The sequence below is a fragment of the Fistularia commersonii genome, chromosome 20 (genome assembly GCF_037954325.1).
Source record: "Fistularia commersonii isolate RoL2024-O1a breed Wild chromosome 20, RoL_Fcom_v1.0, whole genome shotgun sequence".
Taxonomy (NCBI): Eukaryota; Metazoa; Chordata; class Actinopteri; order Syngnathiformes; family Fistulariidae; genus Fistularia; species Fistularia commersonii.
Window position 1 is genome coordinate 767,585 of NC_141303.1, and position 25,376 is coordinate 792,960.

At 48.0% G+C, this 25,376-nt stretch overlaps 1 protein-coding gene across 3 annotated transcripts; it reads left to right on the forward strand.

The window, feature by feature from the left end:
* Positions 1–6,851: 6,851 nt before the first annotated feature.
* agbl5 (AGBL carboxypeptidase 5) lies at positions 6,852–25,322 on the forward strand. 3 transcript variants are annotated; one of them, XM_086166890.1, is made up of 17 exons: positions 6,852–7,347; positions 8,198–8,450; positions 8,601–8,772; positions 8,841–9,007; positions 9,676–9,853; positions 9,945–10,123; positions 11,308–11,836; positions 12,504–12,673; positions 12,757–12,892; positions 15,372–15,589; positions 16,609–16,799; positions 17,475–17,651; positions 20,922–21,064; positions 21,146–21,198; positions 22,033–22,208; positions 23,397–23,536; positions 23,617–25,322. In XM_086166890.1, the coding sequence occupies exons 2-17, from the start codon at positions 8,251–8,253 to the stop codon at positions 23,692–23,694; spliced, it is 2,907 nt and encodes a 968-aa protein (XP_086023016.1). In that variant the 5' UTR covers positions 6,852–7,347; positions 8,198–8,250; the 3' UTR covers positions 23,695–25,322. The 3 variants fall into 3 exon arrangements, with proteins under 3 accessions (XP_086023016.1, XP_086023015.1, XP_086023014.1); XM_086166889.1 differs by having other exon boundaries at positions 6,867–7,185; positions 7,283–7,347; positions 20,922–21,198; XM_086166888.1 differs by having other exon boundaries at positions 6,867–7,167; positions 7,283–7,347; positions 20,922–21,198.
* The last annotated feature ends 54 nt before the right edge of the window (positions 25,323–25,376 follow it).

Here is a 25,376-nt window from a genome sequence, read left to right on the forward strand (position 1 = left end):
AATGTGACCGCGCCGGCGACTATAAAGGAGGACAATTAATTAGGACTAAGGAAAAGAGAATCCCCATCCTGAGGGTTTAATTTGACGACGGACTATAAATGGACGGACTATAAAAGAAATGTATCTACGTTCGTTGCGTGTTTGTTAATTGAGCCACTGAATGAATTACGGTGGGAGCGTTTCGCTTCATCGGCGCTCTGAATTCCAACCAAAAAGGAGGAAATGCCCACCGGCGACCAACCTCCCCCTGCGCCCCCGAGCCGGGTGGCAGAATAAATGTGTGTGTAGTACAAGCAGAAGATTTGAGGCTCTAAATGCACTTCTATCACTGATAATTGACCTTTAAACATCTTGGATTGAACTGGACTTTGAGTCAAGTCAACACAAGGCCAGGATTCCATGCTCACATTTGGCCTGAAAGAAAAACATTTTTAGATAGATAGATAGATAGATAGATAGATAGATAGATAGATAGATAGATAGATAGATAGATAGATAGATAGATAGATAGATAGATAGATAGATAGATAGATAGATAGATAGATAGATTTCAATATAGAATTGAAATTTACACTGTATATATGTATTTATATTTTTGATTTATATTACATATGAAATAATAACAAATATATACATTTAATTGACAGTATTTACAGTACTACAGTGCTTACATGAATATGCCATGTTTTTCTTTTGCTTTACTTAATTTATCTCTTAATGGTGTGTGTCTGTGTGCGCATAGCATGTCTTTACACATGTGTGGTCTTGTTTCAGTATGTCTGGTTCAAAAGATAGTTATGTGTGTGTGTGTGTGTGTGTGTGTGTGTGTGTGTGTGTGATGCTTTGCTGTCCAGAGCTACTTTGTGGTTTGGATAGGAGGAGCTGTTTTTGATGGTTTTAGCCATTTTCCAGCTGCGCTGCCAGACAATGTCAAAATCCTTTTCGATTTTTGTTATTTTTAACAAACAAGGCCCAGTTTTTTGGCTTGAGAACGCTCATTTAAATGATAAGACTTGGACCGGCTTCTAGCAAAAAAGAAAAAGCTTTACATTAGAATTGTCAAGAGTGGTCATTTAACTTACTTTGTCAGGGGCAGCAGCCACCTTCATTTATTTCAAATGTTTAATAATACCCCTGCATATTCCTGATGCTGCGTAAGATATTCCCGCCCCGCCGCAACAACTGGCCCGCCTCGGTATCGACGCCGCCGTTCGCCAAACTGTCGGAAACAGGACGGACCGGGGAGACGGACGCGGGGAGCGAAGCGAAGCCTGAGCTCGGCGGCTTCGTCCGCTTGCCGGGAATTAGAAGTAATTTAGGAAAATGTGAATATCAATAAAGTCAAGAACCGACAGGAAAATGAAAAAGCCTCCACACAGCTGGAAGCCTTCGGCGAGCGGGTGATACAGATTTGTTCAGAAGAAGAGCTGACACACACGTCTCAGAAAGTCAGTCCGCCACGGCACTTCTTCTGCATCGCATTGGTCAGAACGGCAGAACGGCAGAACAGCAGTCATCCAGAAGCCTCCTCTGATCTCACCCGGGAAGGAGACAACACTTTCATATCAATACCCTGTCATCTCACAATGCTTCCCCTTTGAAGGTACAGTAGCATTGTAGCGGCTGCTCACATGTGAAACTTGAAGCTTTTATCATCCTGTTTTGGGCAAGGAGGAGATGAGCGGGAGATGAAGGACAAGATTTCTTTTCAACTCAGACCCACCAAAGTGGGGAGAAGCAGCGCGTTGACAGGTGTTTGAGGAGAGCACCGCCGGGTCAACCGGGGAACTTCACAAACCGCTTCACCAGGCGTCGGCGAGTCTCTGGGAAACCGAACCGGTAATGGGTTCTCTTTCGGAGAACCCGGTAAAAGGTTTGGCTCTGCCGCCGTCGACCAGCACCGAACACCGCCGACCCCCCCGGAGAAGGGCGCCGCTCACGAGCGGATCCTCAGACATCCAGGAAATGTTGGATAAAGATCCAGAACTTCCTTGATAATGACCACTACATACTCAGCATACATACAACATGGCTCGGCCATCGTAGGGACGTGTTCCTCCAATCAGAAAAGTCGGCGGTTCCGTTCCCGCCGGCACGCTCCAGCGTCCTCGGGCTAAACGCTAAACCAGAACTCTGAATGCGGTCCAGAGCAAAGTGCTTTGAAACCGCAAGGTGTTGAAAGTGCTGTACAGTAGACGTGGAGACCATCAACAATAACTCCAACATTCATGTGCTTGATGGGTTGAACTATCTTTTACCAGGAGAGATGGAAATTTGGTAAAGATCAGCGAAACCTCAAAAAATTAAGATATATGTACAGTTATCCGTCTTCTTCTTCTTTTCCCTTCAGGGTCTCCACAGTGAGTCCACCTTCTCCATCTCCCCATGTTCTCTGGATCCTCCTCTCTCACACCAACTACCTTCATATCCTCTCTCACTACGTCCATCAATCTTCTCTTTGGTCTTCTTCTACACCTCCTGCCTGCCAGCATCTGTCTACCAATATGTTAAGATAAGACTTTATTGATCCCCAAAGGGGAAATTCTTTTGTCACTGCAGCTGACAGATTATAAGTGTCAGATGAGTTGAATATAAATATAAATACAGAGACAATATATGTTCATAGATTATATTCATATATTGATAACATTCCCTCTCCCTCCTCTGTCCATGACCCAACCATCTCAGTCTGGCTTCTCTGACCTTCTGTCCCAAACATCTACCATGTGACGTCCCTCTGATGGACTACTTCCTGATCCTCTCCATCCTGGTCGCTCCCAAAGAGAACCTCAACATCTTCATCTCCGCACCTCCAGCTCTGCCTCCGGTCTTTTGGTCATCGTTAGTGTTTGTAGATCATCTCACCGCTGTCGTCTCCACCTCTCCTTCAGGCTGATGTTCTTCTGTCTCTTGGTGCCCCTGAAGCTTTTCTCCAGACGTTCCAACCTGCTTGAACCCGTCTCTTCGCCTCTTTTCCACGCTCTCCTACACTCTGGACCGCTGACCTCGTGCACTTGAAATCCATCAACTTCTTGATCCACCCCTGTTCCTCTCATTCACACACATATACTCTGTCTGGCAGCGACTAACCTTCATTATATATACAGTCATCTGTGAAATTTTGTTAAAAAAAAAAAAAAATGCAAGAAATGATACATTATATTTTGAGAAATTTTCTAAAATGTGCAAATGTGAGAAGTGTTTTTCATCGGCGTCGCCACGGAAACCACGGAGATATGCTCATCGTCCTGAAACAGCAGTCAGCCGCGAACAACAAGTCCCATCCCGCAGCAGGAGGATCACGCATCCCATTAGCGTTGGCAAGGAGCCGACTCCGAACGCGGGACCGGCGGTCGTCGGGAGGCCCGGTCGGGACCAGATCTCCCGTCACTCACTGCCACGCGTGCCACAAAGTCATTGTCTCGCCATCAATCGAGGGACGTAACCACCTCGGCGGCAGATGGAGGCCCAGCGGGTAGACGGGGGGCCGTGCCCCGAGCCTCCGCCCCACACAGAGTGCACGCGGTGGGAGGAAGACGGGCCACAACTACAGAGGAGCCCCAACACCCCCAACTGGACCTCCTGTGGATACAAACCTCTGGATGAAGTCCTAATGTTGTCCGTGATTAATTAGAGATTAATGTAAATATGCCACCGCTGCAGAAGTAGATGTGTTAACTTGTGGAGTCAGCTCACTATTCACTTTGATAAATGGTCTATACATATTTATGACATTTTAATATTTAGGTCAGTTCTTCCGACTGCGAGGTACTTTGCCACTAAATATTCAGGTAATTCAGACATAATTATTGGAAGATCTAATTGTTGATTTTTTTTTTCCCAGTAAGTTTTTTTCATAATTTCTTGATTACTAGTTGATATGTGTGTGTACATATATATATATATATATATGATTTTTTTCTCTTAATGTACTATTGTACAGCATCGTTTACGTGCAATTCCACGTATGGCCACTAGGGGGCTATTCTAAGGACTCTGTGACTAAATGCAACGCTTAGTGTTACAAACCAATGAAGAAAAGAAAGAACGAAGAAAAGAAAAAGAGGTTTATTTTGGATATAAATATGAATATATATATTTCAAGTGTGAAGTCCCTAAGTAGCCCTCCTATGAAGCATCCGCATTTACACCTGCATCCTAAATACATAAATAGAAATAAAATTAGCATTTATTTGAGAATGCGCTGCAATATAGAGTTAGAATTATGGTTGGTCTTTTGGAAAGGATAAAGATGTCTCCCCTCCCTCCATTGGGACGTAATGGTATTCATAAAGAGACCACCTACTGGGGTCAAAACTGTTCCTTAGCAACAACATACACACTCTTGGAAGCTACATCTAGGGAGATTTTGACAGTATCAGGATGCAAACAAGAGGAATACTTAAAGTAGGCCAATGCTGGGAGTCTGTTCCAGGAGTATCCTCCTCCATGAGTGTCTGGGTGTGCGCCCCCCCCCCGCCCCCCCCGCCCTCATGATGTTTGCCATTTATCAAACCACCATAATAATAGTAATCAAATTAAGAAAAGAGTCAAATAATCCACTTATCCAAATCTCCGCCCCTAAAGTTGACTTCTTTTTTTATTTTGCTGATAATTAACAGCAAAATCCATCAAAAGATGGGCGTTTTTTGAAAAATGCAATCCCGCTTTTCATATTTCTGTTTTGAAGAATTGCAAAAGTTAAAGTTAAATTAAAGCAAAGATTTTAGCTATTATCTGAAATTACCGACAAAAATAACAAGATTTGTGGAATCAAAGAGGGCTGATCTCTGTCTTCTGTTTGAAGTCATGGCTTTCGGAGTCGTATCTTTCAGTGTCTTTGTTTATTTCAGATTGTGTTCTTGGAAATGATTGGATCGTTCTGGAGGATTTGGGCTGATTTTCATGAAATATGTTTTGGTTTTGTTGTAGTTTCAGACTCCGGGGTGGTTTATCGCAGCTCCGCCAGACGATGGACGTCCCTCCGGTCTGAAGGTTGGAGGTTCAATCCCCGGCTTCTGCATGTCAATATGATCCTCGGGCAAGACACCATGTAATTAATTATATCTTTACATCTAACGTACATATCGTTCATTAATTATCTATTTATAGTGTAAAAAATGATAATAATGATGAAATAATAAGTGTGAAGAAAGCACTGTATAGGTTGACACCCTTTTGTGTGGATGTCAAGGGAAACTCAAGCATCTTTTGTGAATTACTCCCAGTCAAAGGAAGCATTTTGTTAAAGGTAGAGCCCGGTGAACCGCTGAGGTCATCTGACAAAATGTAATCTTCTCCACCACGGCGGTGAAATCTATCAACACTAGAACAGAGTTCTCCTGCAAATAAAGTTTTAGCCTCTTTTTTGAAGGCAATTCTCGCAGATTCTGCCGCGACGCTCTTATAAACCCACCACGTTGAGGAAGCGGAGGTCCTGAGAAGGTCCCCGGTTGGACCAGTGTGGCGTCTCCGTGTTCTTCCGGTGTGTTCGTGGGGTTGGTCCGGGTCTTCTGGGTTCCTCCCGCAGCCCGAACACATGCGGGAGCTTGACTGGAGACGTGTGAACGGTTGGGTGTCTCCACATGTGGCGGCTCGGGGCGAATCCGCCTCTCACCCCGTGACGGCCGGGACAGACGCCGCCACCCTGACCGCCGCAGGAGCGGTTTAGATAATGAATGGATAAATAATCAGATGAATCCATGAATAAATAAAGCGCTCCATTAGCGTCACCGTGATGCTAGGGGGATGTGAAGGAATTTAAAAAAAACAAACAAAAACATCCTTTTGAATCTTTCCTGTTCTCTGAAGAGCCACCCTGACAGTAGAAGGATGGTTGAAGGTTCGACATCCTCTTCTGGCTCTGCTGGCACCAACACCTGACACCTGACCCGACGGCCCGCTGGATCGAGGAGAAGGTCAGCAGAAAGGCTTCGCTGCCCTCTTGTGGCCTCCTGTGGGAGTGTCGTCTGCAAAAGACGTCGCCTCCTGCTCTGCAGGAGAGATCTTTACTCACAGGACCCGACGTGCGTAAAGGTGTCCGTCAAACGGGCACCAACTTTGCCATTCAATCCGGCTCTCAGACTCTTATTTTACATCTGATGTTGCATTTCAGGGCCTTCAAAGTTAATCTGTCAGCTGCTGAAAGGAGGCCCTCCTCTTCTTTGCGTGTCAAAAAAAAAAAAACACACTTGCGTGGAAGGCTTCTAATTCTCAAACCCAAACAGTTATTCACGTGGGAAAAAAAGAGACAGAATGTAAATAGAGAGCAGAGGAGAACAAATGCTAATGTTTACAGAAACTCTGGTATAAAATCTCTAGCCCTCCTGCATTGTTGAAACAAGTCACGGTGACATTATTAATGTGATAAATCTGAACATGTGCGTTATGGCTCGACAAGTTTACGCAGGGCCATCTCTCATTTCGGAATAAAATCGTTGAGGACGGAGGGAAGGGGGAGGGAGACCTCTAAAGCTGTTAACTTTCGAGCTTTAGGGGATATAATTACAAACACGGGGCCCCGTGTTCATGTTGTTAGGGTTTATGTTCTGTCTAATTGGGTTTTTGTTGTCGTTCTGCATTTACTGCTTATTTCCAGCTTGATTGGCGTGTTTACAACTGGCCCGGATTTTTTACACTTTGCATGAATACGCAAATAACAATAGCAGACTATGTGTTAGAAAATGCATTTTTACAACTTAAAGCAGCAGGATTTGGATAGAGTATTTGTAAAACAAAACATAAAACCCAAATGATATCACCCAGCGGAATTTAGGATCGGTTTAAACGTGACAAAAAGGACATTTGTAGTAAGAGTGCGTTTTTACAGACGCACCTGAACGCATCGTTCACAGATGGATCGAGGGGTTGGGAAGGACGGTGGAAACAAAAATGGACATCGATCGGGAAATAGCTCCTTAAAAGACCGTGCATTTGTCGACACGCGTGGAAGACGTGGCGAAAATAATCCGCAGACGATGTGACGTCGTAAAAACCGCGCACATCCCGACGATACCGACGTTTTTGATCCGCCGCGACCGGCAGTTTGGTAACGTTAGCCAAGTTAGCATCAGTTGCTTGGAAACGCAGGCTGCTGTCAACCGCAACATTCCCGACGTCTCCCGCACACCGCGCACCGCAAGCTGCCCAAGCACCGCAAGATTTTAGGTCACATTTAACTCTTCCGTGCGTCCGTAAGCCTTGCAGACCAGTTTGTTGACATCCGCCTGTTTTTCTCGAAGCTAATTCCTCCGTTGAGCCGCTGTTGTTGTCGCCCCTTTAGCTTCAACTGAAATCGAACAGCAGCCATTGTTGCGCTTCGCTGGACGGGAGCGCAGACATGACACGGTAGGTCATTCAAAAATGTGCATTTTAAACTCATAAATGCCTATTTTTTTCGGTCATGCATGCGAGGAAATGTCTTGTTTTGAACCGGAGCTGTATTCTTTTGGATGACCTCGGGTCGTCGCTGTTCGGTGTCGGCACGGTCTTTGCTAAAAGGGATTTAAACCACATCGATGATTTCACAAACGCAAGAAACGTAAAAATTGTTTTTTTCTAGCTTTATTTTTTGAATATATATTGACAGTGTGCAATGCTTTCCATCAGCTAGTGCAAACGAGTGCATTTGCACTGCACACTTTGCTCAAGTACAAATATCCCCCAGTTCTGTGGGATTGTTTACATGGCTCCTTTGCTTCATTTCACCTCAGAGGGACATATTATGCTTTATTTCTTCAATGCATTCGCGCCACTGTCCTTATTCCGTGTTACTTTGAAGATTGCATTTTGTCTCTCACCCACAGTTCGCCGTCGGTTTCTTTAAAGTGACTTGCAACATGGAAGCAATGCATCCAGCAAAGCCTGGGTTACATCATAGTGGGTTTGTTTGAGAAGTGATGTGGCCTGGTAACCGTCCACTAACATGGCAGCTTGTTGGGACGGGGGTTTCTGAAGCGCCAGTTGAAGTACGCCAATGTCGTCCCTCTCTGTTTCGTCCCGCCCGCACTCAGCGTCTTTCTTGAGTTATTATGAGCCAAGCTGTCACGCCGTTGCACTGTAACAGCCAGGATGAGTCAGGATTTGAAGTGACTGTATCAGATAATTCAATTTGAGCTTATTTCTCTCATCCGCCCTCCGCCCGCCTCACCAATGGTAGCTTTGGATCAGCTTTTTTTGTTTTGTTTTGTCTCGAAAGGTGTTTAACGTCCCGCCGCTAAACACCCGAGGGCCGGAGCGAGGGGAACGGCGATGGAGGCTCGCTTTGGCAACGTGGTGTTCAGCTCCAAGTTCGACTCGGGGAACCTGGCCCGGGTGGAGAAGGCGGAGAAGGGCAACACCAGCCCGTCGGACGCCGCGCCCGGCGCCCTGTCCGCCCCGAGCCCCGACTACGAGTTCAACGTGTGGACGCGGCCGGACTGTGCCGGCACAGAACACGAGAACGGAAACAGGTGACTTCCTTTCTGAGGTGACGGTGGAACTCTCCGGGAGCTCCGTGTCGGGTCGCGCTCACTGACGGGACGCTTAACCGATCTGTAATTTAAATAAAACGCGTCGGATCGCTTTGTTTAGTGACCTGCGACGCTTCTCCTTTGGTTTAGGTCCTGGTTTCACTTCAGTGTCCGCGGGGCCGCGCCTGGAAAGTTACTCAAGATCAATGTGATGAACATGAACAACCAGAGGAAGCTCTACAGCCAAGGCATGGCTCCTCTTGTACGCACTTTACCCGGCAAGAACCGGTGGGAAAGGATCCGGGACCGACCCGCGTCTGAGGTACGAACGCCCGACGGCAGCCGGAGGTCGCGCGGGTCGGAATAGGTCTTTAACTTCTGTCTGTCCAGATTGTAGACAACCAGTTCATCTTGTCTTTCACTCACCGGCTGCTGGAGGTGCGCGGGGCGACCACCTACTTCTCCTTCTGCTACCCCTTCTCCTACGCCGAGTGCCAGGAGATGCTGCGGCGCATCGACGAGAGCTTCCCCGACGCTCCTCAGCTGACTCCCAGCAGGTGAACGCCTAAAAATTCTGGCAAATCCGCCAAACTTTGTTGAAACATTGCGGCACGAGGAGTTCAAATCGCTGATACTGATAGTTTTCCCGATTCCCGGGTTTCGGGATTTGACGCTGATATTACATGTTTGGCCTTTTGTGAAAGCTTTTTGATTTATGCAGTTCGTAGGCACAAGAATAATGTACATTTTGTTTGTGCCTTTTAATCTTTTTTTTTTTTTTCCTTAAATATCCGAGAATATCTCGATCGAGATTTAGGTCGGTCATTTTCCAAACCTTTCGTACGACTGTGGGTTATTTCCTCTTCTTTCCATTTTGGGGTGTTAAATGCACCTTTGCTGATTAACAGCAGTTCTTTTTGCACATTTTGGTAAATTTCGACCTTTTTTTTTCTTCTCGCACTCTCTGTATTAAAAAAGGATCTACAGTGATATTGGTTCAGCTCCTCGTCCTGTTCTTTTCGCACGCCCTCACTATAAATATAGACCTGTCGCTGACATGTTTTACTCCACTGACGAGTTTATTTTCGGCCTGTGCGGGCACTCAGATCTACGGAACAAAGGCTCCTGTGAGCTCTCTGATAACCGGCACCGCCAATTTTCGTTGTGTGGAAGCGTTCTCTAATTCACGTCTTCTCATCCCGCCGTCGCCGCCGTGTGCCTCCAGCGCCCCGGACAGCGTGTACTACCACCGGGAGGTGCTGTGCCGCTCCCTGGACGGCAACAGGGTGGACCTTCTCACTGTGACCAACTGCAGCGGGATGCAAGAGGAGCGAGAGCCTCGCCTGCCGGAGCTCTTCCCCGACACGGACACTCCCAGGCCTCACCGGTTCGCCAACAAAAAGGTCGGTTCGAGCGGCGGTGGGTACGACGGGCACCGTCGGCGGCCTCGGATACCCAATCTGAAGCCGGGCCGCGGTGTTGGTGTCCCCGCAGGTTTTCTTCCTCAGCAGCCGAGTGCACCCGGGGGAGACGCCCTCCTCCTTCGTGTTCAACGGCTTCCTCAACTTCATCCTGAGGAAGGAGGACCCACGTGCGCACGCGCTCCGCTGCATGTTCGTGTTCAAGCTGGTTCCCATGCTCAACCCAGACGGCGTCGTGCGCGGACACTACAGGTCAGAACTCCCGGCCCCCTGCCCACCGGGGACACTCGTGTATTCCGTGAATCTCCGTGTACCGTGACCTGGAGTTTGTTGGTCCTTCGGTATGTTTTACATCACGTGATCGATCAGACCGGCAGCGGGGATTCGTTGCTCGAGCGGCTGGAAAGCACCTCGCCGCTCAGGCACCGCGACAGCGTCCGATTCAACGTCCACGTCAGTCACGCGCGGGTTCAACAACAAGGACGCGGGAGTCTAATCGGTCGGCCGGTCGAAGCGACGGCGCTGTGAGCTTGCCATGGCGATGATGCCGATTAGCGCCCGCCGAGTGACGGCGACGATTCGGCCGAGAATCATCTCTCAAATTCCGAGCGTCGCTCGGAGTCAAAAACTGTCTCGGGTGGGAGAGAGGAGACCCGGCGGGCGGAAAGACGATGGCCTTTAAGGAGTCTTCATGACAGGAGGTGCATTTTTAATGGCAAAAATGAATTTGCCATTCATTTTCAATGAAGCAATTGAGCTGATAGGTGCGAATACACACGTATGTAAAATATATACCCACACAAGTAACTTTTTTTTTGTGAATTCACCTGATTCTTTTCTGTCACATGACCCTCATGACTAAATTGGCCATTTGTAAATCTTTTTGAAATTGCAAACTCGCGTCTAAAAGTCATTCACAAATGATCTGCAAGTCACAATAAATTGGTGTAATAATGTTTAATAATAGTGTTCTTGTATTTGCAAGTGTTATTTGCAGTCCTTGTGTCCTTTATTGTAAGTCGCTTTGGATAAAAGCGTCTGCCAAATGTAATGTAATGTTTAAGAAAATGAGTGAGGACTCGACGGAAAATCTCCAAGAAATCAACTTCGAAGTTTTCATCCCCCTCCGCTATAAAACATCAGTAAGATACGACAGATGAATCAAACAAGTGAATCAAAAAGGAACAGTTTCTGGTAAATATGGGAGATGAAAAACATGGCCACATTTTGACACACCTTTCCAGCAAGTTCCACTGCCATCATTCCAGTAGTTTACATGGAAGCACAATGAGATCCAGCTGAAAGCGCCATGACAGGCAGACCGTTAATTCAGCTGAAAGAGTTGTTGTTTCCAACGCCGGCAGAAACGGTTTGTCACCATCTGTGTGTGTGTGTGTGTGTGTGTGTGTGTGTGTGTGTGTGTGTGTGTTTGCTAGGACCGACTCCAGGGGTGTGAACTTGAACCGACAATACCTGAACCCCAGCCCCGAGCTGCACCCCTCCATCTACGCGGCCAAAACACTGCTGCTCTACCATCACACGCACAACCGGGTGCACAACGTGCACAGCGGCTCCCGCTGTAGAAGCCCGGCGTGCTCTCAGACTCCCCCCCTGGACCTCAGCACCCCGAGCCAGCCTCCTCCGCTGACCGCCCTGGAAATGAGCCTGAACCAACGCAACGCCGAGAAGGCCGCCAAGCCGCGGCCGCGGCCGGAGGTTCCCGTGGAAATGGAGGAAAACGCGCCGGTTCCGACGGAGACGGGGAAGGGAGACGGCAACGGCTCGTCCGGCCCCTCGGAGACGGACGCCGTCGCCTCGGATGAGAGAGCCGCCCCCGAGGAGGAGGAGCCGGAAGTGATCCCGCCGCAGGAGGGCGGCGTGGCGTACTACGTGGACCTGCACGGCCACGCCTCCAAGCGCGGATGCTTCATGTATGGAAATAGCCTTCCTGATGAGGGACAGCAGGTGAACTCACACTCGCTAATCCAGTCACCATTATCTCACGCTAACATTTAGAAGACTTAGAACAACTTTATTTATCCTGAAGGAAATTGTTGTGCCAGAGTTTCAAGTAAAACATAACACTGATAAATAGTAGTAGGAAAGAGGGAAATACAAATAAGAAATACAAATAAAACCATAAAGTGTCAAAGTCAAGGCTATAAAGTGTTTTAAGGTCTTAAAAAGTACAAAGATTTGATGTTACAGCAGGGACTACATACTACAGGATCGAAGCCTGTCTTTATGCCCCGCCAAGGTTTTTTAGCGTTCAGGAAACGTTGACCGAGTGCATCTTCGGACCAAACGTGACTCGGCGTTGCACAGATAAAATTCTTCTTCACTTGAAGGGCACAAGTCATGAAAAATTGCACAAAAATGCGCGAGACAAGTTAATGTATAACCAGAAATGATTTGAGAAATTTCATTCAAAATATCATAAAAAAATAAACAAATTATTCCACAAACTAGCATCAAGCGGAACTCGAAGATCCACGCAATTTATCCTCTGATTGAAAGACGACGTCAGATACTGTGATTTAGATGATCTAATCAAAGGGTCATCCTGACGTTAATGGCGGTATGCGTGGACTGCAGACGTGTCACCGAGGCGTGGGGCTTCCCGTGTCCGCAGGTGGAGAACATGCTGTACCCGCGGCTCATCGCCGTCAACTCGGCGCACTTCGATTTCCTGGGCTGCAACTTCTCTGAGAAAAACATGTACGCTCGCGACAAGAGGGACGGGCAGTCGAAGGAGGGCAGCGGGCGGGTGGCGGTGCACAAGGCCATCGGGCTGCTTCACAGGTTGGACGTGACGCTCGTCGTCCCTCCGGCGGCCGATGTCGTGACGTGGCTAAATGCATCTCTCTGTCGCCGCTCCGCTCCAGCTACACTTTGGAGTGCAACTACAACACAGGGAAGGCGATGAACGCCATCCCCCCCGCCTGCCACGACAATGGACGGGCGACGCCCCCCCCGCCGCCGTCCTTCCCCCCCAAATACACTCCGGAGATATTTGAACAGGTAAGAGGGAAACCCGGCGATGTTTGCCTGCAAGTAATTCTCTCGCCACTCAGATTTGACTCGTCCCTCTAGAACAGGGGTCGGGAACCTTTTTGACTGAGAGACAAAAAACCCACGTATTTTAAAATCTGATCCTAAGAGAGCCATATGTATATTTTAATACCAAAAACAGCTAAATGGAAGAGAAAGACCAACAATTTTAGAGTACAATAAGACTGAATTTATTTTGAACAACATACTTTGAAAAATACTTTGCTGCATTTATATCATTCACCTGTTGTTTCTCCACTTGATTTGACATCATAACGGTACGATCATGTACAGTTCTTGCTGAGAAAGGCGTATCTTTTATCCCTTTGATTATCTTGTCTTGATCCTTAAAGTCGTCAAAAAGCTCGTCGGCCACATCAAGCATGAATGATTTGGCGTCTTCGCCATCTGTAAACGGCTTCCCGCTTCTCACAGTTGTTAAAGAAGCAGCAAAGCTGGCCGGATTGTAATCACCTGGTTTGGCCCAGACACGGAGCTGCCGCTGACTAGCTGCACTCTGGACACGAGTTCTCGACAGGCCTTCTTTCCGTCGTCTCCCGCCGGATATTTCTCTGCAAATGCGGCACGGCGTGTGTCAAAGTGTCGCTTTAGATTTGAACGCGTCATCGATGAAACGTTATCATTGCATAAAAGACACGACCCGCTCTCTCCACGAAGGCGAATTCTTCTGTCCATTCCTGCTGAAACATACGGTAATCCTCATTATTTTTTCTTTTTGTCATCTTCTTGGTTAGAAGGGTTCACTCTGCATAAACAAGCTAACCAAAAACGAGGGAATATTACTTCTTGGCCTCAAAGTGACGTGTGCAGGCTGTTGTAAATTACCCAATAAAATGAGACTTTTAGGGTATGGGACCCTCCCGCACACCGGAGCACAGAAAGGATTGGCTCTTTGTTGCGTGCCAGCGCAAAAAGTTGCAGGTGAAAATATCTTAAGATTAAAATGTGTGTGGATTTTTTTTTTTGTGATGGCTATTCCTGTAATTTTTTTTTCTAAAGTAACATTATTAGTAAAATTATTGATTAATTTTTCTGTTAAGAAATTTTCAAAGAGCCAGAGGCTGGCTCGCGAGCCGTAGGTCCCCGACCCCTGCTCTAGAATATTGATCACTCAATGCTGTGTGTGTGTGTGTGTGTGTGTGTGTGTGTGTGTGTGTGTGTGGACGGAGTGGTGTTGTGATGGAAGCGACCAATCGCCTGTGCACTCATGACTTTGAAAGCAATCAAGAGAATTACCGTCGTTTCCGCACCAGAAGCAGCGACTTTCTCCGCACGCTCTGAGCGCTGCGGCCTAAACAACCATGCGACTAATTTATGGATTTTTTTGGGCTACTGAGCTTCACGCCGCCGAAACATTAAGCCTCGTCATACCGTCACCAACGATATTACTGGAAATTCTTAAGCCATTTAATTCCGATAGCGAAGAAGACGACTTGTATGGTTTTAGTGCGCAGGAGGAGACCGAGATAGCCGTCAGCTGGAGGAGGACAAAGCACGGATAGAAAATGGATGCATGGACGGATGTTTCCTCGGGTTATTTATTATTCATCTTCTTCATCAGCCGTGTTACAGGCACTGTTTTGGAAAAAAAAAAGCATTTCCAGTGTGTATTTGTGAATGTTACCAGTATGTGTTTAATCGAAAGTAAAGTAAATATCTGGTGTTAAAACTAGGGACACCTGCAGCTTCTAGACAAGTGCGACCTATATATGGACACGTAGATTTACTGAGTTATATTTAAGCGCCTTATATTCAGGTGCGCTCATAGTCTGGAAATGAAGGTAATCAGAGAAAAATGTGCCGAGCAAAATGTGATTTTAGCATGAACACATCCAACAGGAGAGATTTAAAGTGTTTAGTATCATATGTACATTGTGGAAACGTGTTTCCCTGTACAATGAAACTCTTACTCTGCTGTCCACAGTGCATTTGGATTTCTTTTGGCAATAAAGAGTTATTGTGAACATGATTCTAAATATAAAGTGTTGGCAGTGCAAGTGAAACATGCAACTTGGTGTGTAACTCAAAACAATACACTATCTTAAGCAGTTAATTCTCTCTATACACAGTAAATTACATTACATTACATTGCATTTGGCAGACGCTTTTATCCAAAGCGACTTACAATAGAGAACATAGGGACTGCAAATACACTTGCAAATACACGATGCACAGGAAATATACAGAACAGTAAGCTTGGGTTAGTCAGGGTTTTTTTTTTTTTTTTTGACAAAGACATACACAAACATACACACACACTGCATAGCCTAACTTGCTGCCAACCTGATCTGGGGCATCAGCGCAGTAAAAGTCAGTAAATATATGTCGCTCAGGTGTCGTCTGTGCCGGTGGCACTTTAAAAGTTAAATGTAAACGTCTGACGCGGCGTGATCCCGGTAGAACACGTTGTGCCTCTGTGCGTCCTCAGGTGGGCCGAGCCGTGGCCGTCTCAGCCCTGGACATGGCGGAGTGCAACCCCTGGCCCCGCCTGGTGCTGTCGGAGCACAGCTGCCTGACCAATCTGCGGGCCTGGATCCTCAAGCACGTGCGCAACGCCAAAGGCCCGAGCGCGCACATCCACGTCCACCCTCCCGCGAGGATCCAAAACAACGGCAGCAAGGCGTCTCCGCCGAAGAGCTTCAACAAGTGAGTTCACACACACCTTGACTCGCGCTCCATGTTAAAGAGGAAATGTTTCTCAGGCTGATTCCCAAAGGCTTCATGTTTCTGGAGGAAACATAGCTGGTGCACGAGGCCCATCTTTTGAGCATCAACATATATATAGGTATATATATATACTGCATACATATGTGTGTGTGTCACATATTATCTGTGTGGAAAATCCCATGACGGCTTGACGAGGCAAGCAAATGATGTGCGTCTTGGTGATTTTTCTATAAAATATTGAAACAATTTGTTTACGATGATGAACTGGTTTGTTCCTTCCTGTCAGAGAGTTTGCACGCCCTCCCTGACCTCATGACCTGTTCGGGTCCTATCCTGCCCACTGTGGTCTCACCATTTTGAGGGAAAAAACCAAAGTGAACATTATTCATTTAGTCTCTCGTTAATATGACTGTTCCAATGACCAAAAGACAGCAGGCAGAACTAGAGGTTGCAGAGATGAAGATGTTGAGGTTCTCTTTGGGAGTGACCAGGATGGAGAGGATCAGGAATGAGTCTATCAGAGGAACGGCACATGTTAGATGTTTTGGAGAGAAGGTCAGAGAAGCCAGACTGAGATGGTTGGGTCATGGACCGAGGAGGGATAGAGAATATATTGGTAGACGGATGCTGGAATTGGAGCTGCCAGGCAAGAGGTCTGGAGGAAGACCAAAGAGAAGATTGATGGACGTAGTGAGAGAAGATATGAAGGTAGTTGGTGAGAGAGGAGGATCCAGAGAATAGGGTTAGATGGAGAAGGTTGACTCGCTGTGGCGACACCTGAAGGGAAAAGCCGAAAGAAGAAGAAGAAGAAGAAGAAGAAGTCTTTTGTTCATGTGACAGCACTAATAGTTACTACTGAAAAACATGATGGTGTGTGACCTGCGTTATGACGACGACAGAGATGTGATTTTTCTCGCCCCGCTGCTTCTTAAATACTGCTGCGTCGTGATCGTCCCGACCAGAACCCGACGCAGGGCTTAACTGTGAACACTTTGCAGCTGCCTGACGGGCTCGGCGTCGGAGAACTCCATCGGCCGGGTTCGCTGCAACAGCCAGAGCAGCAGCAGCCTGACGCCCTCCCCGAAGATGCACGGCTCCCCGAGCTTCACCTTCGGCTGCCCGCCGCCAAGGACGCACACGCAGCACGCCGGCGGACGCGGAGGCAACAAGGCCCTCAGCGCCGTCAGGGGTAAGCTGACCTTCGGTCCTGACGTTTTCGGTCTCCTCTCTCTGGGTCTTCTCCTGCTCCTCCTGCAAAAAAAACGCCGCCGCCGCCGGCGTGTTTGTCTAGGTCACCAGGACGGCGACGCGAAAATCACACCGGAGGTTTGGAATTGGCCTCTTCCTTCAAACGGCAACCGCGCACCCCCAGCATGATCCCTGCCGCCGCCCTCCCGCCTCCTCCACGGCTCTACCAGAGGGACTCCACAGGCCGAGGAGCGAAAAGAAAGGGAAAATCATGATGGAAAAACACGTAGCTGATATACGACGCCAATAAATTAGCCAGGTGTGCAACCAGCAAAGGGATGCTGCATCCAAAGCTTGCCGTGGCTGATATTTCTGTTTATTTTAAGAGCCCTTTTTGAAAACATTTTACTTTAAAAGGTTATTTTCCCGTTATCTTATTACACTGTGGGAATTTTTACCGATTCTAGATTTTCATGACGTTAAACGTCAACCACAATCGGCACGTGTCCCTCGACCTCTGAACGATGAGCACGAGCCTTGAGTCTCCCTGGTAAAGCTGTCATCCCGACATCACGGCATTTTCCTTCCTCTGTGAGGCCCCGCGGTCCCCGCATGTCTCTGAGCTGGTACGCGTGTGTGTGCCTGTGTGTGTGTGTGTGTGTGTTTGTCTCTGTAGAAACTAAAGTTCAGGAGAAGAGACGCCCCCCCCACCACCGCTCCATCCTCCGGTCCCCCGGCAACAGCCACGCCCCCGCCCGCCCTCCGCTCTCACCCCCTTCCTCCTCCTCGTCCTCGTCGTCGTCGGTGTGCGCGTCCGGCTCCTGCCCCCTCCCGGCGTCCGTCAGTATGTCAGGTCTGTACTCCCTGCAGCCCCCCAGCCTCTCCACCCTGCTGCCCTCCCTGCAGGCGCTGCCCCGCCCCGTGCTGCTCTCCAAGCTGAGCCCGCTGCTCCTCCAGGGGCTCCAGGGGCCCGCCGCCTCCGGCACCCCCGCCGGGCCGCCCCAGGACTGAGCCTTGCCCTTCCTCGCGTGAGAGTGGATTCGTGCTCCCGCGTGTGACGCCGAACTCCGCAAACTGCAAACGAAACGGGACGCCGGAGCCGACCGGCCGGCGCTCCCGTGTGTCACGAGTGCAAATCCCTGTGTGTGTGTGTGTGTGTGTGTGCGCGCGCGCGTGTGTGTGCGTGTCATAACCGGTGCTAGCTCAAGGTTTCCCTGATTTCATTTCTTGTTTTTCCTCTGCTTATGACTGTGATTATATATGCGAGCGCAAAACGCTAGTAATATGCTTGACTTAAAAACAACAAAAAAAGAGAAATGTGCCGACAAATGTCCCGTTGATTCCAAAGTGCTTGTCGAGTGTGGCTGTCCTGTGTCATGAGGTCATTTAGACATTCTCCCCTCCAAGGCAAACACACAGGTTGGTATTTTTAAATTGTGCGTCTAAGTCCGTGTCACCTGTATTTTCTCCAGGGACGAGCGGGACGTCCTCTCGCAGATCACGTACAAAAGCCGTTCCGGCCCGTGTCGGAGTGGCCGCTATGAAGATTAACCGTGTTACCGTGCAGATGTTAGAGCTGTGAAACTTTTAACGATTACTGTTTATACTGTTTATACTGTACTGTGTCTGTGGATGATGTGCTCGTTCCATTCGGTGCGTCTCTTTAGGCTTCTGGTCGTTCAAGAGTAACAGGGTCGTTTTGTTTTGGTTCAGTTTCTGTCGACGTCGGACGCGGAGCGTGGCTCAGGCTCTGATTTAAAGCGGCTTTTAATCTTTTAATCTTAAACCTCAACATATAGGGATTCAGAAGCCGCCCTTTTCTTGTTCGCTTGTTGTTTTTCGACGGTAGTCCGGCGGTTCGTCGTGGACGTTCGTATCATTCCGCCGTCGGCCCGACACTCGTGTTCACGGAGTGGCCTGATGCCAAAACCCTCTGGTGGACCGTCACTGGCTTCAAGCACAGTGGATTTTGATGCGTTTGAAATCAAATCATCCAACTAGCAATATAATATAAGACATTATTAGATTGGTTCATTGTCCCAAGAGTCACACAGGGCAAGGTTGGCGTAATGATAATTATTAAGTTATTGTGTAAATAAAGAGTAAAATCTTGTTTTTAATGTTTCCTAAAAGTGGTAAGAGTACTGAAATGATCATATATCCTATGTTGATTATGTTTGTTATTTATTCCAACGTGTTTGTGCGTTTCCTTGCGGAAGGCGGCCGGCTCTGCCGCGGCCCCGAGTGGATATTATCCCGGAAAAAAAACGATCCGTCGTCTCGGTTTTCGTGCGAATATCATGGAGGAACCGTGGCGTCGTCGTCCTTCGCAGCGTGCCAGCTTGCCGGATTGGACGCGAGCGGCGATGTCGGTCACGCCGATGATGCCGTGCAGGAAGAGCCTTCCGACCTCGGCGGGTTTTATGCGCGTCTTCTCGGCCGGATCGCCGTTCGCGCCGCTCGTTCCAGCGTGTGTGACTTATCGGTTATAGCGTGCCTTGCTCTCGTATCTTTTGCAAACACCTGGATTTATGTGGTGTTCCTTCCTACCGTAGCAGGAGATCCACCTCGAAGTCTCATCTACTCGTTCACCGATGTGATAAAACCCACCCTCACTTGAGCTTCACGTAAAGACGGTGTTAAACCGCGACAGGTTATCTGAAGCGGGATTAGCCGAAAGCCGCGGTTCCGGTCGCGCATTCCCGCTCGGGGATGTCGTCCAACCCTCGGAGGAAGCGCCAGACCTGGATTCGCCGCTCGCCGTTTTCATTTCGGCACCCGCGACGCTGTTGCCGTGAGCGCGGCGATCCTCGGGCTCGGGAGCAATAGGTCAGAAACATAAACGTGCTAAAGACTAGCGACGCTGTCACGTGAGACGTGGAGTCGCTTCCACGGGAGTCGCTTCCACGGACTTCTCTGGGACCTTAGATACGACGACTCCGGCATTATCATTTATTCAGTGCCGTATGTGTCGGGGACAATGCACAATAACAGATGGCTCAGCCAAAATAGAAAACAGGCGCTGCTGTACCTGCCTTAAGCTAAGGAGCTCCGGTGGACATTCCTTCAAAACCCGTGGCCGCCTGAGTGGTTTGGGGTCGGGGGTCCTCGGGAGGCTTCAGCCGAGCATCCGGGGTCGGTCGGTGTTTTGACATGCTTTTGTCCAAGAGCGCTTTTATTCAACCCGGACGCCCCGATCTCAAGCCCGCCTGCCGTTTCCTTAACTTGTCCATTAAGAACACAAAGCATTCAGGTTCTTTTCTCCCCGCGACCCTCTCAGAGCTGAAGTCAACCGTGACAGAACCCTCTCCCCGGTGAACTCACAAAGCCCATGCAAAAACAGCGAGCGCCTTTTGAAGACGGAGTTATTATTATTTTTTATTCAACAAAGGGAACAACGTGTGAAAACAGCGTCTGAAACTCCGGCTCCGGATGGGGAAAGGCGATACGAGGTATCGGGAGTGTACGGCGCTTCTCCGGAAACACAAACGCCACTTTTTGTTCCCCGGGGGATTTAGAAAATAAAAACTTGAAAAGTGGATGATTTCCACGTAGCTACACCCTCTAATGTAGTCTGTGTGAAAACTCTTGGCCTGAACATCGCGGCTGCTGCGCCGCAGCTCTACTTTCTCACTGTGAAGTTTGGTGTCCCCTTTCACGGTAGGAGCCTCTTATGCCTTCATCCGGTATGTCAAAAAAAAAAAAAAAAAAAAAAAGAGAGAAAGAAAAGAAAAGAAAAAAAAAGCCCGAGGTGGAGACACGATGTGTGCGCAGCCACGTTCTCGCTGGGTTTCTCCTGAAAATGTCGCTGTTTCCTTCATGTGGTGCTAACCTCCTATACCTTCTAGAACTGCGTGTCTGTGTAGCATCTTACTGAGTGTGCTGCTGTCTTATACCCACTCTGAAATAAAAAGTACCCCTTTGTCACACAACTACCGTGTGTGCGTCCTCCGCTCTATTCCACCCTGTGTGTGTGTGTGTGTGTGTGTGTGTGAGATCTCCAAACTGGCAGCATCTCGCTTGGAAAATCTCATCTGCAACGAATGTACTTTTTGTGAATCCCCACGCCGGGCGTCCTGTGCTTCCTGTTCCCTGTATTTACGTCCCTTCATCTGGTCCACAGGCCTCAGCTGCCCAGACTTTCAGGCCGCTTCGTTCAGATCGGCGGGGTGGTCCAGAATGCCTCCCCCCGCGCAGGCCGGGCGCGGGGGGAGAGCGGGCCGCCATCTTACGGTCAGCCATCACTCGGCGAAAGGCCGGACAGAGGTTAGCTCCCCTCGCACCGAGACGGTTCGCCCCGCGCCGTCTCCAGATAATCCTGACTGTGGTATCTCCCATCTGTGGCAGACGACCAAAGACCCGGGGCCCGAACACATCCTGTCCTCCGTCAAACTGAGCAAGTGAGTCCCGACAGGAAGCCGACGATATATTCCGAGTGTGACGCCGGCACGTGACGAGATTTGCACTCGTGTTGTTTTGCCTCGACGGCTTTTCTCGCGTACGGTCGGCTTTGGGCTCGTTTGACCGCAAAAAACGGACAATCGCATGCTAAAGAAGCACATCTGACAGGACATTTTACGCTAGAATAAGACCAGATAGACTTTATTGATCTCACGACGGGGAAACGGCAGCATTGGCACGTCGAAAAGTGTGCAAACATTAATCATAGAAATAAATGTGCAAATAAAGGATGTAGATACAGACAAATATTGGACTGTGTAAAATAAATGAAAAGAAATGTCTGGTTGTAGAGATAACAGGTGTGCAGAAAGAAATGTGGGTAGTAAAATGAAGTAAGTGAGGAGTCCTGGAGGATGTAGAAATGTAAATATTAAACGGACAAGAGCGCTGTAAGCTGAGATGGAGGCAGTGGTGTCGTGAAAAAAACCACATCAGTGATTCCTGCAATCAGATTTCCATCCCGTGAAAAAGGGCCTGAACTGAGCAACGCAGCCTGTTTCTAGTCAGTTTGCCTTCTCCGCCGGTTCGTCCGGCGGTTCCCCGCAGGGCTGAGGGTCGCCCGAGGGCCCGATCGCCGTTTGATTTTCCAACGTTTTCTTTTTATTTCCATGGCTGCGCGGTGCAGTTGTGTAGGTTCTGTATCCCTGGACCAGGACGTGCATGAATCTCCGTCATGTGGGTGACGAGTTCGGGCAAAAAAACAAAACCATCATGTGTTTCTGTGCTTTGGAGGTCGGCGGAGGCGGACGCTAACCCTTCTGTCACCCGTCCAGGTGCGAGTTACAGCCTCACGTGAGCCGGATTCCCGTTCGGAGGGCCGGGACTACAGAGACCCCCGCCGTGAAACCCACCCCCAAAAAGACGCCGTCGTCCGGAGACCAGACCTCGACCCCCATGAAAGTGTGGAAGCTGCTCAGACCTGGTCTCCAACGACACCTCTCAGTGACAGGTATGAACACACACACACACACACACACACACATACAGTCTGGTTGCATAAAGCCACACAGGTCTGGGGTCTTAAAACACAGATTGTCGTCCCATGGAGGAGCTGCGGCAACATCCAAGTAATTAAAAGATAATCTGAAATTTCACTTCTACAAACATTTGTAACATTTTTAAAAATGGGTATTTAAATGTATTAAAAAATGTGTATTTGTGTGTGTGTGTGTGTATGTATACAGACATATATGTATATAAATGCATATATATATGTGTGTTTGTGTTTGTATACACACATACATGCATGTTTATATATGTATATATACTGTATACATGTGTGCATATATATATGTGTGTGTGTATAAAGAGCAGCCATGTAGTGTGATTTAGACGCCAAGGCGCAAGAGATGAAGATGTTGAGGTTCCTCTCTGTCAGTGAGGAGGAGGGAGAGGAACATGCGTGTGTCCTTCACATGTTAGATGTTGGTGGAGAAGACGTGAGCCTGAGGAGCTTCAGACATGGACCAGGGAGGGATGGTGAAGCTCTGGGTAGAAGGAAGCTGAGGGTGGCAGATCAGAGAGGAGGTTTATGGACGGAGGGAAAGAGGAGGGGAAGGTGTTTGGTGTGAGAGGAGAGGGTTAGAAGGAAGAAGATGAGCAGCTGAGGCTCCTCCTTAAGGGAACGGCTGAAAGTATCAGAAGACGACGACTAGTAGATTCTGCAATGTTTGATGTTCGGGTGATATCTGAAGCGGCGGGTCGATCCTGGCCGACCGCGGCCTTGAAAGAACGCTGATAGAGGCGGGACATTGGAAAGAGTCCTCGCCCGCTTTCAAGGAGCAATAAACGAATGCTCCCGAGCTCCGCGAGTCACGTGAAATGATGGTATTAATGAAGCGTAACCATGGCAACTGAGGCGTGCATTCGCCGTGTTGTGACAGTAATTAGTGTAAAAGCCGGCGTCTGGAAACGTACGCTGAGGAAGAGGCCAGGAGGCTGATTGCCTCAACCCTTCGGTGGCCGTCGGTCAAAACGAAGAAACGAGAAACATTTAAAATGGGACGCTTTATTTTTTTTTCATCCCTCCCTAGAAATAGTCCTAGACCTTTTATTCTTAGTTCCATGAGATAACTAAAGGCGGATTCTTCTTCACGCGTCGCCGATGCTAACATGACTGCATGACTTGGGCAAACAGAGAAGAAGATGGCCCTTCAGCAGCAGCAGCAGCAGCAGCAGCAGGCTGCCAAAGGCCTGAAGAAGAGCACGGACAGGAGCTTCCGCTACAAGGAGACCATTCTGGAAATCACGCCGGCGGCCGACGAACGACTCCAGCAGGTGACGGCGAAACCCCGGGAAGCCGTCGGGTCTCGGAAGATAAAGGAAAATAACTTGAGCGGTCCTTTTCGTTTGCGAAGGTGGAGGAGACGCCGGAGATGCGGCTGCCCGAGCCGGTCAACATGGGCGAGACGGCGCCCCTGTGTGGGGAAGCCTAGGAGCCGCGCCCAGGCGGGAGGCCCCGGAACACACCAACATCTCACCTTCCCATCTCCACGGAGACCATCGAGATCCTTGGATGAGTCGGGGCCATGACATGTGCAATATATCTTCAGAGTTAGTCGTGACTGAGGCTGAGGAGCAGCAGGCCGTGGCCGCTTGGCAAACAAAATGCAAAATATCAGTTTTCCTCTTTATGTGATTTTGCTCTCTAAGGGATTTGCGTTTCCTAAAAGCGCCTGCTGCCCCTCCTCACCTCCACCCAGCACTGTATAACCAGTCCTGCTCTGCACTGATACACTGTATGCTCACCGTCACACTCGCATGGTTACAGTACGCTGTATACTTGGGGTTCAACCCTAAAACATGGGGGTTCACCAAAACCTCGCCATCAAAATGGAAAAACACTTTTCATTGGGAAAAAAAAAACTTGATAATGTAGTTTAACGAAAGGCATTTACTGGCGGCAAGTATATTCTCATTTTTTGTGATTGTTTTTCAATTTTACTTATTTTTCCTGCAAAATGTAGGAAAAGATTCCTTTAAGATTGTCCATTTTTTTTATTTTTTTCCAAGATTTTTTAGATAATACCTCATGCACCGGGGGGTTCCCCGGCCCCCCGGACCAATGCAGCCTGTGGCTTTTAAGCCAAAAGTGGACGTTCATTCGAGGCGCCAAGCACAGCAGCACCTTTTCTAGCCTCCCCGTTTCCGCCGCGGTTTTAGAACGAACCGCGTTGAATCTCACAAATATTCCAGAGGGCAGATAGATACAACTATTCAATTTCGTGCAGGGCATTAAGAAATACTGAGTAGGCAGTACTTATATGCAGTAGAATGACAGGGAGGGGCATTAAAACATTCATTGTACGTAAATAAACATGTGTAACTTAGATACCACAAGGACAGTGTAACCGTGGAAAAACACACACTAGTGAGTCTCGAGTATACAGGATACTTCACTTCCACTTGTATTGAAGTGCCTTTCACAAGCACATACTGTACTTCTGAAATAGCTTAGCTGGCGTGCATATACACAGTATATATACATATATATATATATATACACTCATGTGATGGGATAAAATGGATTTAAAGCAGATTTCTGACACATTCCCTGTAATCGTGAATCTTTTATAGCAACTTCTGATTTGCAAGTGATTTATTTTTATCTTATTGATTTTGAGGGACATTTTCATTTATATATATTATATATAATTGAAGCAACATCTACTTTATTTTCCCTTTCGTTTTGATTCATTAACACAGGGAAAGACTGACAGGGTGTTTTAAGTATGATTTACCAATTTTGGAAGGAAAAGGGAGCTGGGCCCTTGTCGGGACCTTGGATTCCAGACTGTAAATGTGTGGAACGTCTTAAATATCACGGGAAGCTCCGTTTGATCATTTCTGTTGTGCATTTGCAAATATTTTGAGACGGTCAAAGGACGGCTGATTCAGTCGTCACTCCATCTCCTCCTCATCGTGTCCTAAACTAACATGATTTCGATATTTAAATGAAAAATCAACTAAACCCAGTGACCAAAATACTGTTTTTACCAAAATGATTATACTGTGACTGAAATAACACTCCATTGTGACTTGAAATAAATATTTGAAAACAGGACCACTGTGTGGTTTTGTGTGCTGGAACAAAAAAATATGTATAAAGACAAAAAGA

Coding starts and splice junctions, on each gene's coding strand:
- agbl5 (XM_086166889.1), top strand. CDS start 8,251: ATGGAGGCTCGCTTTGGCAACGTGGTGTTCAGCTCCAAGTTCGACTCG. Junction 9,854..9,944: donor ACCGGTTCGCCAACAAAAAG/GTCGGTTCGAGC, acceptor GTGTCCCCGCAG/GTTTTCTTCCTCAGCAGCCG. Junction 22,209..23,396: donor ACGACACCTCTCAGTGACAG/GTATGAACACAC, acceptor TTGGGCAAACAG/AGAAGAAGATGGCCCTTCAG.